This window comes from Mirounga leonina, unplaced genomic scaffold (genome assembly GCF_011800145.1).
Source record: "Mirounga leonina isolate KUSES-001 unplaced genomic scaffold, KU_Mleo_1.0 Mir_54, whole genome shotgun sequence".
NCBI classification, from domain to species: domain Eukaryota; kingdom Metazoa; phylum Chordata; class Mammalia; order Carnivora; family Phocidae; genus Mirounga; species Mirounga leonina.
In genome coordinates, this window is record NW_023270812.1 from 4,881,124 (window position 1) to 4,898,246 (window position 17,123).

Here is a 17,123-nt window from a genome sequence, read left to right on the forward strand (position 1 = left end):
TTTTTTAAAGATTTTATTTATTTATTCACGAGAGACAGAGAGAGAGAGAGAGAGAGAGAAAAGCAGAGGGAGAAACAGGCTCCCAAGGAGCAGGGAGCCCGATGCGGGACTCGATCCCAGGACCCTGGGATCATGACCTGAGCCGAAGGCAGACGCTTAACCATCTGAGCCACCCAGGCGCCCCTGAAGCCTGGTACTTCTAAAATATTTGTCAGTTTCAAATTTTATAAAGTGCTGACTTAATAGTTACTGCTTTTTAGCAGTTTAATGAAGAACAAGGATTAGCTGTTTCACTTCAGCATGCGTCATTTGAGAGCATGCCAAATGTTAAATATTACCACTGTTATTCCAGTACATTCCATCAGCTCAAAAAGATGATGTTCAACATGTGAATTCAATCATGTTAGCCTCCAAATAGTAGAGATGATTATAGGAGAAGTTCCTTGCTTGTGCACATCATTGCCTTATGGGGAGTTGAATGCTAATTTGCTTTTATTTATAAAAATTGAATGGCATATATTCTTATTATTTTAAAATATGTGCAGTTTGTGTTTAATTTGTTTGTATCTATTGTCTTTTAAATGAACTTTGAAAGTATTTACTAAGGATAGCATAGCATATTTCTTTTAAATACACTGAAAGCTTGATTTGTGCTACTTATATCATTGAGAGAATGTACATTCTTTTCTTGTCCTTTCCCATTTGCCTAGAGTCTTCAAGCCTTGATGAATGAGTGCATTGGCCATGTGATAGGAAAGCCACACAGTCCTGTTACAGGTTTGTACCTTGGTAAGACGGCAGTTAGAACATTTCCCCTAGCACCTCCTGGTTTGGGCAAGTGCGTCATCTTACGGTTGCGGCCCTTCATGCTGGGTAGAGAAGTTCTTTAACAATATTGAAGAAGACGGCAGTGATAGGAATGAGGTGTGTGTATGGGGAACTCCACAGTCCTAAATCCAACAGGAAGATTAAAATGCCAGCACAGGATATGCACTGCCTGCCAACAGTGTTAACTACACATTTTAATTAATTAATGTATATTTTGCATACCAACAATAAATCTGTTCTTCTCTTAAAATCTCTTCTTCTGGGAAGGAAAGACTTGTAGAGATAGCTGTCTGTTAGGGAGCAAGGGCCTTTCCTGCTAGAGGTGAGTGAGTATAATTGTTCTGCCCCCTTCCTCACCTTTCCAAGGAGAATGAGTTTGTTTTCTTCTCCACAGCTAAGAATCTCACCACTAACGGAGTAAATTCTTAATTGATTTTACTTAAAGAAACAAAAAAAACCCCAAAAAACGCAAGTTATGCTATGATATACTTTCATTATAGTTTTCAATGACAGTTTAAACTTGAAACTTTAAAACAAAATATATCAGAAAAAGACTGTGCCTTCCCCCATTCTTGAGATAGTAAATAAAAGCAAAACTGTATTTATATTTAATAAACATCCAAAAATGAAAACTTAGAAATTTTGAAGCAGTTTAAATTACACAAAATAAAATAATTCATAAATGGTAAACTTATTTAGCAGGAACTGTATCTTAAAGGGTGCTTGCTAGCCACAGAAAATTTAGTAGACCAGGTCTTAATGCTTGGTTTCTCTGTCTTTAAAATTCACTCAGTTACTCATTTTATACCTTTTTTTCTCCCAAGGCTGTTATGAAATGGAAGTTATCATTTGCAAAACTCTTTGAACATTGTATATAATGTTACAATTTTATAGCATTCTATATTCTTATGGAACTTTTGATTAATCATATTATCCTAAAAACTTGGATTTTCTGATCTCCTAAAATATTTCACTAAGAATACATGATCAATAATTCAGTAAAAATCACTTCTTTAAAATAACTACATATGGAATCATTTTCATGGTAGCAAAATTATAACATAGAGTATGTAAAGAAATGTAGCAAATATACATGTAGAAAAAATGTCAAGGTAGAAAAACGCTACAGAGGAAAGAAAGAAAACAGTTGTACTCCCACGGTTGATGGGTAATCACTGCTGCCGTGGGGTCCCTAATTATCCGTGTGCCTCTCCCCCAGCTGCCGGTGGGTGGTTGGTTAGCAGTGCTGTCTGTAGGCGGGAGGTGCTCTTTGTCTTCGGGGCCACGTGGCTTGGTGGAAGTAGCACTGGCTGAGAGTCAGATTGCCAGACAGCCCGGTGACCCGGGGCTGCCCGGGTAACATCACTGAGCCTCCTCTGCACGTGCACAACATCGATGCTCATGAGGGCTCTGCATTTACATTTTGTAAGCTGTAGTGCTCTGTGCACGGCAGCAGTCTGCATCTGGCTTTGTGCTCTGTCCTTACAAGGGCAGTTAGGGAAAGGGAGAGCACACCAGCTGTCGTTCCTGCTGCCTGTCTTCCTCCCCGCTGCTCCGCACTCGGAACCACCGACAGCAGCCTGGTGGATAGCCTTCCCTCGGTTCTGCACGCTCACGTAATTGTACAGATGCATTCTGCCTCCTTTATGCTCCTGGTACCACACAAGCACAGACAGGCTGCTTGTTCTACGGCGTAAAGGTTGGGCCACGTTGGATACTCATCTCTTGCTCTTCTGGCCCGACAGCTGTAGAAATTCCTCCCTGTCAACGGTAGAGATCCAAGTCGTTCTCCTTAGTGGCTGCATTGTGTCCGTTAGTGGGTGTATTACAGTTCTTTGCACCCTTTCCTTGTGGACATTGGTTTTTTAATTTTATTTATTTGACAGAGAGAGTCACAAGTAGGCAGAGGGAAAAGCAGGCTCTGCTGAGCAGGGAGCACGACGCGGGGCTTGATCCCAGGACCCTGGGATCATGACCTGAGCCGAAGGCAGATGCTTCACCGACTGAGCCACCCAGGCGCCCCATGTTTTGTTAGTTTTTGCCCTGAGAAGCATCTCTATAGTAAATATCACTAGTGAAATTAGAGCGTCTATTTTATGTTTATTGACCGTTTGGATTTTCTTTTCAATGAAATAATCACAGTTTTGCAGCAGTTACTTACATATACTCTTTTTTAAAATTTTTATGCCTTAGAAAGTTGTAACTTTTTTTTTATGATTTTATTTATTTATTTGAGAGAGAGAGAATGAGAGAGCACATGAGAGGGGTTAGGGTCAGAGGGAGAAGCAGACTCTGCTGAGCAGGGAGCCCGATGTGGGACTCGATCCAGGGACCCCAGGATCATGACCTGAGCCGAAAGCAGTCGCCCAACCAACTGAGCCACCCAGGCGCCCCTTACTTATATATACTCTTAAATGTTCTCTCTCATATATGAAGAATGTGGAACTCCTATGCGTGTGTTTTAGCAGCATCTTTCTTTTATACTTTGAAGATGAAATTTTGTAGTGATACTTGCCTCCAAAGTTCCCAGTATGTTTGCTGAATTAAAGACATCACCTTCCTTCCCGAAGCATTTTTATTGCCTTTTTTTTTTCCTCTTTTTACCTTTGTTACTGTTGGAGTTCTTTCATTTACTATCGTAATGGTTGAGATAATGAGCCAGAGACACAAATTGCCTGAATTTTTTCTTAGTAATTGCTTGATTTTTGCTTTGCAAGTTTTCCCTTCAGATCTCTCCATTTTGGGGATTTTGGTGTTTCTTGTGTAATGTTATTGACAACAGACAAATCAGAACCGTGAAGAAGGTTCTTTATTCCATTTAGGATAAAGCGTATGTAGATGAAATAAAACATATGGCATGAAATTATTCACCTGAAGAGAAAAGACAACATTTAAAAAACTAAGGAGGGTTAAAACCAAGTGAAAAGTAAGAGGACATGTGTCAGTCAGGGCGAAATAGACAAAATGTTACACGTGTGGTACCCCAGTGGTGTCTGGTTTGGGGAAAGGAGAATTATCAGCGTTTCTATAATCACTAGGCAAGGGCCCTTTAAATTTTTATTTTATTTATTTATTTATTTATTTATTTATTTTTTAAAGATTTTATTTATTTATTTGAGAGACAGAGAATGAGAGACAGAGAGCATGAGAGGGAGGAGGGTCAGAGGGAGAAGCAGACTCCCTGCCAAACAGGGAGCCCGATGCGGGACTCGATCCCGGGACTCCAGGATCATGACCTGAGCCAAAGGCAGTCGCTCAACCAACTGAGCCAACCAGGCGCCCCTAAATTTTTATTTTAAATTTTATCTAGTTTTTACCAGAATATTTAAACAAAGAAGAGAAGAAAACATGTTCTGAAAAGACGAATAGCCCACTTAAACTGTGTCTGATCCTCCTCGTTTGGTTTAAAGGAATTAAATAAAACTCCGTATACTCAGGAAAATGACAGTGACCATCCCTGACTCAGAACCTGTTGAAGTGTCAGCACAGGCCAGAATCTTTCTAAAAATGTAGCCAGCATCAAGAACTCTTTGTTATCTCCGTCTCTAGCTGGGTCACATTGTTTGTTTCCTGTCCATTGTGTACTTTCTCTCCAGGATTTCAGAAATGTTTTTGATGGCTCAAAGTTTGAATGTATAATATACCTTTTATAATTTTTAAAAAGTGCATTTTCAACAACGTTGGTCTATGTGATACAATTTTCTTACTTACATAATGGGTTTATTTTGGCCACCAGCAAAGTCAGGTCCCATCCCGTTTCTGTGTGGGGACCTGCTTTGGCTTTTTCTGTTGACTCCTTTAACAAGTTGCATTTATCACCGTTGTCACTGGCAGCTATTCATCGGAACAGCCCCCGTCCTGTGAAGGTGCCGCGATGCCACAGTGACCCTCCTAACCCACATCTAATCATCCCGACTCCAGAGGGATTCAGGTATTTGGAGCTTATGTAGCCGTTTGCTGTCTGGGTTCTTCTCTGAGCTTCATGCTTCTGCTCCGACGGCTGCTGGAGCTTGCTCTGATCACTGAGTGTTTTTTCTGTGTTCTCGTGCACACTGTTTTAAAAGCTCTTACTTAGTTGCATTATCTCGAAGATACACCACAGTGTGCCTTAGTTGCAAGAGAAGAAAACGTGCAACTTTAAAACAGACTTGTACCTTTCCAGATAACTTAGTTTCTCAGCTTATTTATAACCTCAAGCTACTAAATGCTTGCTGGCTTTGGAATAATTCTTTCTTTCTCTTTCTTTGAAAATGACCTTACAAAAACAAATTTGAGTGTGCATAGCATAGTAAACATTTGAAAAACAATCCTACACGTCAGTGTAGAGGTGAAGAAAAATTGGAATGATCTTTCCAGTCTTGACTTTCATGTGTGTCTGTAATCTTGAAGCAACTTAAAAACTAGAGTGAGTTCTGAAACTCTAGCACAAAGTATTTCCCTTGAATGTGGTGGCATTTCTGCATCTTGAGGGAGTGAGCATTTTCTCTCCCCTGTAGAATCACTTTTTAAAAGTTAATTTTATTTGACAGTATTTGCTAGGAGAAGACCACAATTATTTTTCAGAATAATTAGTTTTTTTTTCTTTTTTATGCCTAGACCTGAATCTCAAAGAAAAATTTGCATTTTATATTTTTAAATATTTTTCACTTCCTCACCCTATTGTATTCTTAATTGAAAACCACTGGAGAGTCCAGTCCCTTTTCTCAGCTGTGTTCCTGAAGCTTTTCTTCTCGTCTCAGCACTCGGAGCGTGCCTTCGGACGCGCGGAGCCACGGCAGCCCTGCTGCTGCTTCTGTCACTGCTGCGGCCGCCGCCGGTCGCCCCGGCCCCTCGGGCAGCGACTCTGTGCCAGCCAAACCTGTCAGCAGTGCCCATGATACCAGGTAGTCACCCTCCACCAGTGGCATGCCTCCTTGGCCCCCTCCTGGGCACTTCTGCAGCGGCCTCGGCTTTGGGACGTGGCCCGGGGACGTGTCACCCCCCCTAAGGCTCTAGCACCCAGAAGCACGAGTACATAATTTGCCTGATTAATATTTCCTCGGAGCTAATGTTAACCACAATGACCAGACTCCCTGCCAATAACAGCTCTTCGGAGAGAGTATCAGACCGAAGAGCCTGGTCCCCACCGAAGGGGACGTGAGAATTTTGGCAAGTAGTGCCTTTCTTGAGGGGTCGGTCCCAGCGTAGCTCAGAGATGGCTCTAGTTAACACCATTAGGTGGGGATTTGTTTTTTCGGAGGATCACTTTTCTAACAAGTTTTCTAATTTATAGAATTATTGATTAGAAGTAGTTTATGAAAGTTGGAAAAATGTGTTCACGGGGCTTGTATCTTATATGGAGAGCGTATCATTACTAGAGAGAGCTTTCAGACACTTGGCAAGCTCCAGAAAGCCTCTTGCTTGAGTCTTCTGTATAGGTAAGGAGTGTGTTGCGCTTCTTCCCATTCTAGTTGTTAGTTTTGACAGAGGATTTCGTCAAGGTCTCATAGACTTAATGGAGAAAGGACATTCGGTCACTCTTAACTCTCCCCTTACGTCTGGCAGAGGGGGTACACTGGTACTCTTCTCATCTTCCGATAAAGATGGGGATAGAGTCAAATAAAACTCTATGGGTTGAGGGTCATCTGAGCAAAAAAGATGAAACTGTGAAGGAACTCAGTGCCCTGTATCTTGCTCCAAAGAAAAAATACTAGTATGTTGTTGGCAGAAAGATGACGTATAGCTTTAGAATTGAAGAAACACTAAAATGTCTTTAGACTGACTTTGTAACAGTCTAAAATTTCTACAAACATTTCCATCCTTCTCATTCATTAAAATAATAACTGCTCGTAATTTGTAGTGATAAACATCTATAATCTAAGAAAAGTCAACGTATTTTACAGCTTAAGCTGTCAACCAAGACAATTAACAGTTTACTATTAAACAGATTCCCATTTACCTTCTTCATTTTTATGTTGAGAGCATTTCATGGCAAATATTTCCACATATGCCCTCCTGTCCCTGAAGGAGGCACTGAAACTACTTTTTTGTAAGTGTAACTCAGGGTGAAGGGAAGCCACTTGCCCTCACGTGCAGACACAGGGGCGGAGAGCACTTCACCATGACCCGCTGCATCCACATTTGCACACCATTCCTGCAAAACTAGAAAATGGAGGAACGCCCCCCACTTTTGTAGAGGTTCCTGAACTGTGGCTTAAGGCATTTGTGAGCTGGAGGTGTGGTACGTTAAGTGTATTTTAGTGTAAAAGTAAAGTACGTGTGGTCAGCCTTCATGTGCATTTAGTCTTCGGCTTTGTGCAGGTTGTTTTCAGTCCATTGTGAGTAGCATTTCATAAGTATTCTTCATCTTTTGGATGATTCTTGACACATAGAAATTTTACCACCATCACAGTGTGCCATCTCGAAGGCCATTTTTTACAAAGGAATCACGATCTCTTGACTCTCTGGTGGTGTGTAGGTGATGGTGGGCAGAGGACAGCAAGGCCAGGTGGAGATGCGCTTAGCCGATGGTGGTTTGCCGCACTCCTGCGTTTGAGCCCGGCTCCTGTTCAGTTTAACTTTGGGCCTGAACAGCCCCTTTGTGGTGGGCCTGTGCAACAGACCCCGAGGTGGAGGCACGTGCCCCGCCGACGTCCTGGTATAGCCCGGCGCTTGTGAACGGGCTGCGGGGGGGAAGCTGAATGATGGCCAGGACTTCCAGCATCAGCAGGAAGGCCCCCACCTCACGGTGTGTGGCCCTTCCCGTCCTAGAGACCCGTCAGCCCTGTGAGTGAAGTCTTACTGTGCCCCACAGCAGCCTTTGAATGTTTTGATTTGATTTGGTTTGACTTAGGAAATAGTCTGGGCTTTAGTGATCTTACCATGTTTATAAAACTTTTCTACAGTGTTCTGTTTGTTGGGGCTGGGCTCTTACTGCTTTGTGAGCCTGATTGTTAATTTTTCAGGGATTTTGCAAGCCGGTTGTTACACCACTGAAATTGTAGAACTCCACAGCTAGTAGTTAAACATTCACCAGCACACTATTTCTTTTAAGTATATTTTTTGCCCAGCAAAAATCTCTGAGGATGTGGAATTGGCTAATTTTATCTCTGGGGGATCAGGAAAATAGAGGGGTCGTGTGACCTCTGCTTGGCAACACAGTCTTGGGTGTGGCTTTAGGAGTCGCGGGTCTCTTCACTTCAGTATCTGTGATTTTTCCATGAAATGGCATCAAGACTTTTTGATGAACCCCATGGCGATAGAGGATGTCCCCCTCTCTTCAGACTTAACAATTATGCTAGATTTGAGAGTTTAGGGAAATAGAAAAGCAGTGCATACTTCATAATTTGTGAACATCTGTTCAGTAGAACCCTGTCGCCTTAAATCTATTCAGCATCTGATGGAAAGGAGCATGGTATCGCTCATACACATGAAACTTGTTAATAAACTTAGGCCATACTTATCTTGGATTATTTGAATTATAATTTTAAGACTTCCCTTATTTAATTCTGGGTTTTACTCTATGGATTCATTCTGGATTTCTAAACACACTTAACTTTATTCTGGAAAAGCAGCAAATTAACTTTGTTCTTTACATGCTAAGCTTCCTGCTCTTCTGCCCCTTTGCTTGGCGACTGCTTGAAAAATCATTAAGTGTGCCCTTGCATTTTCTTAGTAAGAGATTTGAAATCTTTTGAATCATGTAATAATTTTAACACTTTAAATAGAATTAAGTACATAAATACATAGTATGATCAGAATTTTAAATATTAGCTCTGTTTGGCTAATAATTTTTATCCCTCCTGGGCTTAAATGGTGGAGCTTTCCACACATGTCAGTAACCCTTGAATAAATCCTGTTTTGTTTGTACTTTTGTTGTTTTTAACTTAAAACAGAGCGTTACGCAGTCAGGTTCTCATGTGCCAGCAGCGGAGGATAAAAATCCGACTGTCCTTCCCAGCTCCAGAGAAGGGTTTCCCAGTAGCAGCGCTGTTCACTTTGGGTGCCTAATTCTGTATCTTGGGGGCTGTCCGTCGCATTATCCTGTACTCACTTGATACCAGGTTTCCCCAGCGGGCAAAATTACCCCTAGTTGAGAATTACCGCTCTAGAAGAATCTCCCAGATCTTTCATTTTGAGTTCCATTGAATTGACAGCTCAATTTTTTAAAAAAATCTTGAAACAGGGGTTCCAGCGTCCCTGAGAACGACCGGTTGGCTTCCATAGCCGCCGAGTTACAGTTTCGGTCCCTGAGCCGCCACTCAAGCCCCACAGAGGAGCGCGATGGTGAGTGTGTGAGGCGCAGACTCTGGTCTCAACCGGCTGAATCCTCTGCCTCAGTTTACCAGTTTCCATGGGTTATGCCTCAGAAAGAAATGAAGAGTGAGAAAGAGGTGACAGCTCCCGGAGAACATTTGATATTCAACATGTTGGCTTTTTACTATAGATGCCTTTTTAGCTGTACTTGCATTTTCTAGGTCTACTTTTGTTGCTTTTCAAAGAAAATTATTCCTGATACTTTAATTGCCAAGCACTCTTATTTTCTTTAAAAATACAAACCTGTAGTAGGTTTGTTAATGATACACTGAGGCTTTATTATAATGCCAGGCCTCTTGAGGGGGGTCCCCAGAGAATCTAATTTCCGCTCAGTAGTCTGATGTCTTGTTATTTATGGAAGGTTTATATAGTTAAAATCATGTAACATAATGTAATCATGTAACATGTAATCATGACAACTTCTTAGTTTGGTATAGTTTTCTAGAATTGATTGTCAAGATAGCTTCTCACACTCACGTCAAATAGAAATTAATGACCAGAAAGGACAGGTTGATGGTAACTAATCATTGCCACGCACCATTTCAGTCTTGCTTTCGATTACGTAAGCATATTTGTTCCATAAATCTTAATTTGTGTGAAAAACATACTTCTTCCAGAACCAGCATATCCAAAAGGTGATTCAGGTGGGTCAGCTCGAAGAAGCTGGGAACTTCGGACACTTATCAGCCAGACGAAGGGTAAGAGAGAGAACGTTGAACTTAAGATGTTTAAGCATAAAGTGAGACGTTTCAGCTAAAATATGCTTTAGCTTTTGAATTATTAGTCCATTTACATTAATATTTTGTGATCTCTTTTATACCTGTGACATTACTTCCTATGTATACTGTGTTTGTATGCGTTTCCTATTTCTTACAATAAATTATAAGCTCCTTTGGATCTGGAACATGTTTTATTCATCTTTGTATTCTTCAAGCAGTCATGGTGGTTGATTATGTAAGTCACCTTGGGTGGGCGTAGGAATATAATAATCTTTGTGAAATGAAGAACTATTCATGTCTTACGCTGTATGATAATGTTTTTGAGAAGCCAAATAGTTGGGCCAAGGTGATAACTGACAGAGCTGGGATCAGCGCACACTGCTTCTGTCTCCAAGTCCGGTGCTCTTACCTGACAATCGCCCCTTGGAAGTATGTTGTCCACCAAAGCCGGGAATAGTCGGGGGATGTCATGGAAGGGTGAGGCTTGAGCTGACTCTTGAAGGAAAAACTGGTCTGCATCAAGCCTGGAGGAAAAGTACAGGATAAAAACACATTTGGAGGGAGGCGCAGTGATTGTGTAGCAGTAAATGGAGGTGAACTTGAAGGGACTGGGGGAAGTCAGACCATGGCCAGTCTTTCAGTGACAGCTAAGTGATTAAGGCCTTTCCCAGAGATGGCAGGCAGCCCTGCAGCCTCTTGGGCACCTGGTGTGTTCGGGGAGTGGGGAGAAGGAGCTAGGAAGACCCTGGGGTGGAGGAAGCTGCTAGCCCGGAGTGGGGAAGAAATGGGGAGATGGGTTAGCATATCATTACAGTCATGCAGTGTCAGATACCAGACTAAGGTGGGATTTTCAAAAAAGGAATGAAGTCGAGAAATGACTGCCAGGCCTGGGGCAGGCGAGATGTGTGCGGCGGGTTTAGGGCAGGAAGATCCATGGGCTGGAGCCTGGGTGACGGGGAAGAGAGTCTCTCCAGTGGCTCCCACGTCACGAGTAGTTTCGCACGCATGCCAGGTCTCTGTGATAATTTTCAAAACAAATGCTTTGTGGTCAAGAGGACTTGGGAACTCTCAGGACAGTTACAGTTTGCATTAACAAAGATGGAGAAATCTTGAGAAATTTTTACTGTTTAAAAAAAAAGCCTTTCCCAGAAATATTTGACAGTGGAGTCCATGGGCTCATAGCTGTGAAATCTTGTTGTGCCCAGGAGACCTGATGTGTCATATATTGAGGTAAAACAGCGATTCATGTTTTTAAGAAATGGTTGTAGTAAGAACCTATAATTAGAACATTATAAACCTTGGGGAATTTCTCTTCTCAAATTAACCTCACAGCCATCCTCGTCCTCCTTGATCTCTTCGTTGGCCAGAAAAATCAGGCTCTTAGATAGTGAGGATACAGAATGAGGAGTATGTAAGGGGACACATCTAAGGCAGTGCTTTTCACATGACAGGTGTGACCCATCGATGGGTTGTACAGTCCGCGTTAAAAAAAAAAAAATAGGATGGAGTCTGAATCACATGTGGTAAGAGTAATATCGTTTTATGAAACTGTTGTTTAGATCTCTGTATGTGTAGAAGTTATTTTTCACTGTAGGTCATGGTAAAATAAGTGGAAAAACTAGAGATGTGGAGCCTGAGGAGAAGGTAAGGAACAGTAGTAACAGTAGCTAAATCTTACTGAGTGTTGCCGTGTCCCGGGCACCAGGGCTTAGCGCTTTACGCATATGATTTCACTAAATACTCACAGTAGTGCTTGTCCGTGAGGTATTATTACCCTCATTGCACAGATTAGGAATTTGATATGTGAAGAAGTCAGGTAACTTGCCCATTTTCAAACACCTGGAAAATGGCGAAGCCAGGATTTTACCCGGGCATTCTGGTTCCAGAGCCTTTGCTCTGGACTCTTTCCAGAGAAGGGACAACTTAATTCGCTTCTCTCCAGAGATGGCTCCCGAGAAAAGGTGTGGTCTTTCAGCGGAGCTGTGATGCGTGAGATCTACTCCCCAGGCACGGTGGTGGGAAGACAGCATTTTAGACAGGCAGGAGAGTGTGACATAAGCTTGAAGTGAGAAACGGCTTAGAGTGTTCTATATGAGTCTGTTCAGTTTGGTTCGTCTGGGGCCTGTGGTAGGGGAAGAAAAGGAGAATACTGACAAAAGTGAACTGGGAAAGATAAACCAGGTCCAAATTCTGCAGGGTCGTGAATGCCATAGAAAGGGCTTGGATTTTTGGTAAACAGGTTGAGAACCATGAAATAAATTTAAGTAGGAAAGGGACATGATCAGGTTTTACCTGTTAGTAAGACAGTTCTGGCCAACAAGAGTGGCTCGGAGACCAGAGAGACTGGAGGCAAATGGGAAGTCACTGCAATGTCTGTCTGAGCAGCAGTCTGCAGGGAGGAAGTCATCGGCTCTGCCTTACTGGCCCGTATTTTGTATGTGTCTGTGCAGTGGGTGGTGTCCTCTGGAGCTGTTGGATTGCAATGGACTTGAACGCACCTGCTGGGTATCTGACTAGAGGACGATAAGCCGTGCTGTGCTGGAGTGCTCATGTGTATTGCTCTGTTTCTATTACTGTTTGCTGGACATTGACTCGCTGTGGTGACTGGGACTACTGACTTTGTGATTCTCCCTGCAGACAGCGCTTCCAAACAAGGACCCATAGAAGCTATCCAGAAGTCAGTCCGCTTGTTTGAAGAAAAGAGGTATCGAGAAATGAGGAGAAAGAATATCATTGGTCAAGTGTGTGATACCCCTAAATCTTACGATAACGTTATGCACGTAGGCTTGAGGAAGGTGACCTTCAAGTGGCAAAGAGGAAACAAAATTGGTAAGGAAATTGAGGAACCTCTGTTGGAAATGGCAAGAGTTACATGTCTTTAGGCCAAATCATGTAATTGGTCCTTTTCTCTTATAACATGGCATATCTTTTGCAGAGGGTTCTGTTTTTTAGTTTGTATAAATAATGTGTCTGTAAAATGTGTTCTAAGAGCAGCACAAGAGAAGATTTTAGAAAGATTTTTTAAAATGGTTCATTAAATTGAATCATTTTGCTTGATAACTTCAGAAGTTGCCAGTGGACGAACTACATAAACTTTACCCATTAGTTCCAGTTGATGTTCTTATGACTTTATTCCTTCCAGCACATTATTGAAGAGAGACTGGGTACAGATAGAGACAGTCTTCCCTAAAACATTGCCTATTAATTAATTTCCAGGTGAAGCGCCTCTTGTAAAATAACTGCTGGTGGCTCGTGTGACAGAAGGAGCCTGACCATGTTTCAGACCCTTCCGTCTTTTAAATGCATCTCTCCAGGGAGTGTTTAGGTCTGAAGAGGCCAACACAGTTGTAGTAATAGGACTCTGTGAGCCCCCAGGAAACCCTCAGCGTTCCGTAGAGCTATCAGGGCAGAAAACACTGAAAAAATCAAGTGCTTTATAAATTTTATCAATTCTTGTTATCAGGCTTAGTCATATATCCCCTTCGCTTAATGTCCCCAAAGATGTGTTGGTTGAATATCCACTCCCACACAGCCCGGGCCGTGCAGCAATGAGGCGTAGTTAGCCGGTGGCCGGGCTTACTCCTGACCCCCGGCCCTGACCTCCCTGAGGGCCGTAAGGGCTCAGAAGGGTGCCCTTCATGCCCCTCCTCGGGTTTGCCAAAGTCACTTCTACTCTAGATTTTTACAGGGAAGGCACAGCCAAGAGATTGCCTTCAGTCATTGGGGAATGTTCAGAAACATTTTGGGTCTTGCAATGGTAGATAATTGTAGATTATATAAATATAGAACCAGACTTGGGGAAGATTATTATACATCTGAGTGACTTAAAATGGCCTCGCTTTGGTGACTGAGAGCAGTGTGTTTGTTCTGTTCACAGGGGAGGGGCAGTATGGGAAGGTCTACACCTGTATCAGTGTTGACACAGGCGAGTTGATGGCTATGAAGGAGGTGAGTGGTCTGGCCTTGTGGGGGGCCTTTTGGTTTGAAGCCTCTGTGTGATAGAGGTTTGGTGAAGAAGCTCGTTTTCGAGGCTGTTCTTAGCACCTAGAGCTAGCTTGGCTGCCTCCATGTTGAGTCATCTAGGCAGATGCCCTGGGATGACGGAGTGTCCGATTCCAGTGAGGACGCCCAAACCCGGTGCACAGATAATTCTGCCTCCACCCAGGTGTGCTAAGTGCCATACAGAGGGAGGCCAGAAAGTTAGCTGAAGGCTGAGAGGGCGGTGGTAACAGTCTTACTGTTGGCGGAAAAGTTACCATTTGTGGTCAGTTTCAGAAATGAGCAGCATTTCAATAGCTGGAGGTACGATGGGGGAGAGCAGGGAAAACCTGAGGAGGCCCGTCAGGGAAGCAAACACTGTAATCGCTCAGGAGGAGATCCTTTGGGACTCGAGGGGCAGAGGAGCCTATGGGGGAAGAGGCCGGAGCTGCCGTGGCCCTCCCTCTCGCAGCTCCTGCGTGGGAAGACACTCACCTGCACCGCCTCTACCACCTTGTTCCCGCTGGGTCACGAACTTCTTTTTTTTTAAAAAAAGATTTTATTTAGGACGGCTGGGTGGCTCAGTCAGTTAAGTGTCTGCTTTCAGCTCAGGTCATGATCTCGGGGTGCGGAGATCGAAGGCTCCCTGCTCAGCGGGGAGCCTGCTTCTCCCTTTACCTCTGCCTCTCCTCCCCACCTCTGCCCCTGCTCTTGTGTTTTATTTATTTATTTGAGAGGGAGAGCATGAGTGAGGAGAGAGAAAGGGAGAAGCAGACTCCCCACTGAGTAGGGAGCCCGATGCAGGCCTCTGTCCCATGACCCTGGGATCATGACCTGAGCCGAATGCAGCCGCTTAACTGACTGAGCCACCCAGGTGCCCCAGTCGTAAACTTCTTTTTGAAACTTAAATTCAGTTAGTTAACATATAATGTATTATTAGTTTCAGAGGTCAGTGATTCATCAGTTGCAGAGAACACCCAGTGCTCATTCCATCACGTGCCCTCCTTAATGCCCATCACCCAGTTACCCCATCCCCCTACCCCCTCCCCTCTAGCAACCTTCAGTTTGTTTCCTATGATTAAGAGTCTCTTATCGTTTGTGTCACTCTCTGATTTCATCTTGTTTTATTTTTTCCTTTTTCCCTGTGATTCTCTGTTTTGTTTCTTAAATTCCACATATGAGTGAGATCATATGATCATTGTTCTCTGACTTATTTCGCTTAGCATAATACCTTCTGTTTCCATCCACATCGTTGCAAATGGCAAGCTTTCATTTTGCTGATGGCTGAGTAATATTCCATTGCATGTATGGACCACGTCTTCTTTATCCATTCATCTATCGGTGGACACCTGGGCTCTTTCCATAGCTTGGCTCTTGTGGACATTGCTGCCATAAACACTGGGGTGCATGTGGCCCTGTGTAACCTTGTTAAGGGCACAGTCATCTCACATCTTTTTATCTTCCCAGAACCTATACACTTGTGATCTCAGAATGTTTAATGTTTTTGTGAATTCAGTTTGCAGTTATGAAAATGATCCTATTAGCTGGTCTCTCACCAAATATTCCAAAGCAGGCATGTTTAATTCACTTGGAATGACAAAGCAAAGAAAGACTCCAAGTCAAGTCATAGACACACTGACCACAGTCCCGTGCGTCTGGATGATGCAGATGTCAGGAGGCCCTCGTGGGTAAAGGTGTCTTGTTTCTGGTTCGTGACGGGACCGGCGCTGATCAACGGTTTTCTCTTTACAGATTCGATTTCAGCCTAATGACCACAAAACTATCAAGGAAACTGCAGACGAATTGAAAATCTTTGAGGGCATCAAACACCCCAATCTGGTTCGGTATTTTGGTGTGGAGCTTCATAGAGTAAGCCAACTTTGATCACGCGGTTTTGTGTGAGGAATCAGTAAGGGCACAGTCGGAGTCCTGTTCTACATCGCAGGTCTTCTCATTTCAGAGCACAGTAACTTTGCCTAATTATCAGGAAATCTCCATGAGTTACATCATTTCTGCCTTCTCTCTGAAACTAGAGGAGTTCTTCCTAAAATGTAAGTTGTAGACTGTAGTCGTTAACCCGACATTATAAAGCACTGAAACCCATCCTGCCGATCAGAAGATTCTTCTAAAATGCCCCTTACACAGCGTGTTACTTTTTTCACCCCATTTTTGACTGAACCACTGTTGAGTGCACTGTCCAGTAATGCTGATTTTTCTTTTATGTGTATTTAAGGAACCGTAGCGAAATGAGAAAGTTAAAACTTCAAATTCGTTTCCCCCCTTGTGTTTAGAAGTAAACCCTTGGAGGGAAAGAGGATAACTTGGAGCATCTTGGTGGAGTCTGAACTTCCAGGGGAAGTTGAATAGTGGTGATTTTTAATGTTTTCACAAATAAATTCATATCTGAAAAGGATGTGTTTCAGTACTTAATAATACATTGATAGGGACAGCCCTGTTGGTCCCTGTCTGAGATTATATAGCAGACTTTAAATTCGGAGGATTATAGATAATTTATCACCTGTGATTTGGAGAAGACACTCTTACCCCGACTAGCTGTATAATTCCAGACAGGAGGCAGGCAGACACCTCTGTGTAGGAGTGAGGATTGACTGTTCTCAGACAAGTTCAGTGTTGAGGATGATGAGTGTAGCTTACCATTAGAAAGAAGATTCCTTTGGGGGGCAACCTGTGACGTTGTCCAGATTCTTCCCTTGGTGTACATGTAAACACACCTGCATCTTCTTCCTCCCACAGGAAGAAATGTACATCTTCATGGAGTACTGTGACGAGGGGACGTTAGAAGAGGTGTCGAGGCTGGGGCTTCAGGAGCACGTCATCAGGCTGTATTCAAAGCAGATCACGATCGCAATCAATGTCCTCCATGAGCACGGCATAGTTCACCGTGACATCAAAGGTAATCCTCACCCCCACCTGGCTGCCGTGGAGACCAGATTACGTGCCGTCCGCATAGTAGGTGCCACCAAGACACTCGGTCCCACTCCCACACATCGTTTCTGTAGAAGGAAGTGCTTTTGCTGTCGATACACTTCCAGAAAGAACCCAGGATCGAGAGACTGTGGAACACACGTCCCCATCCATGAGCAGAGACGTCTGTTCTGTCTCTCTGCATAATGCTGTTTTCATTGAGATCTGTTTCCCCAAGAATGAAATTCGGTTTTTTGTAGGCTGCTTTAGCCAGCCTTGTAGATTTACTAGACATTCACGATCAGAGCATCCTTTCCTCCATGTCGAGACTCTGAGGTGTTTCCATATGAGTGTCGTGAATATGTAAAGCGACAGTGA

General features: G+C 43.2%; 1 protein-coding gene across 1 annotated transcript in view; it reads left to right on the plus strand.

Annotated features, from left to right (window-relative positions):
* Positions 1–17,123, plus strand: part of LOC118001818 (mitogen-activated protein kinase kinase kinase 4) — a 74,454-nt gene that overhangs the window by 51,164 nt on the left and 6,167 nt on the right. Inside the window, exons 14-22 of the mRNA XM_034991955.1 lie at positions 711–789; positions 4,663–4,759; positions 5,568–5,711; positions 8,993–9,093; positions 9,741–9,821; positions 12,480–12,671; positions 13,720–13,790; positions 15,573–15,689; positions 16,575–16,734. Of these exons, the coding sequence (XP_034847846.1) occupies positions 711–789; positions 4,663–4,759; positions 5,568–5,711; positions 8,993–9,093; positions 9,741–9,821; positions 12,480–12,671; positions 13,720–13,790; positions 15,573–15,689; positions 16,575–16,734 (1,042 nt within the window). The remainder of the gene's footprint in view (positions 1–710; positions 790–4,662; positions 4,760–5,567; positions 5,712–8,992; positions 9,094–9,740; positions 9,822–12,479; positions 12,672–13,719; positions 13,791–15,572; positions 15,690–16,574; positions 16,735–17,123) is intronic.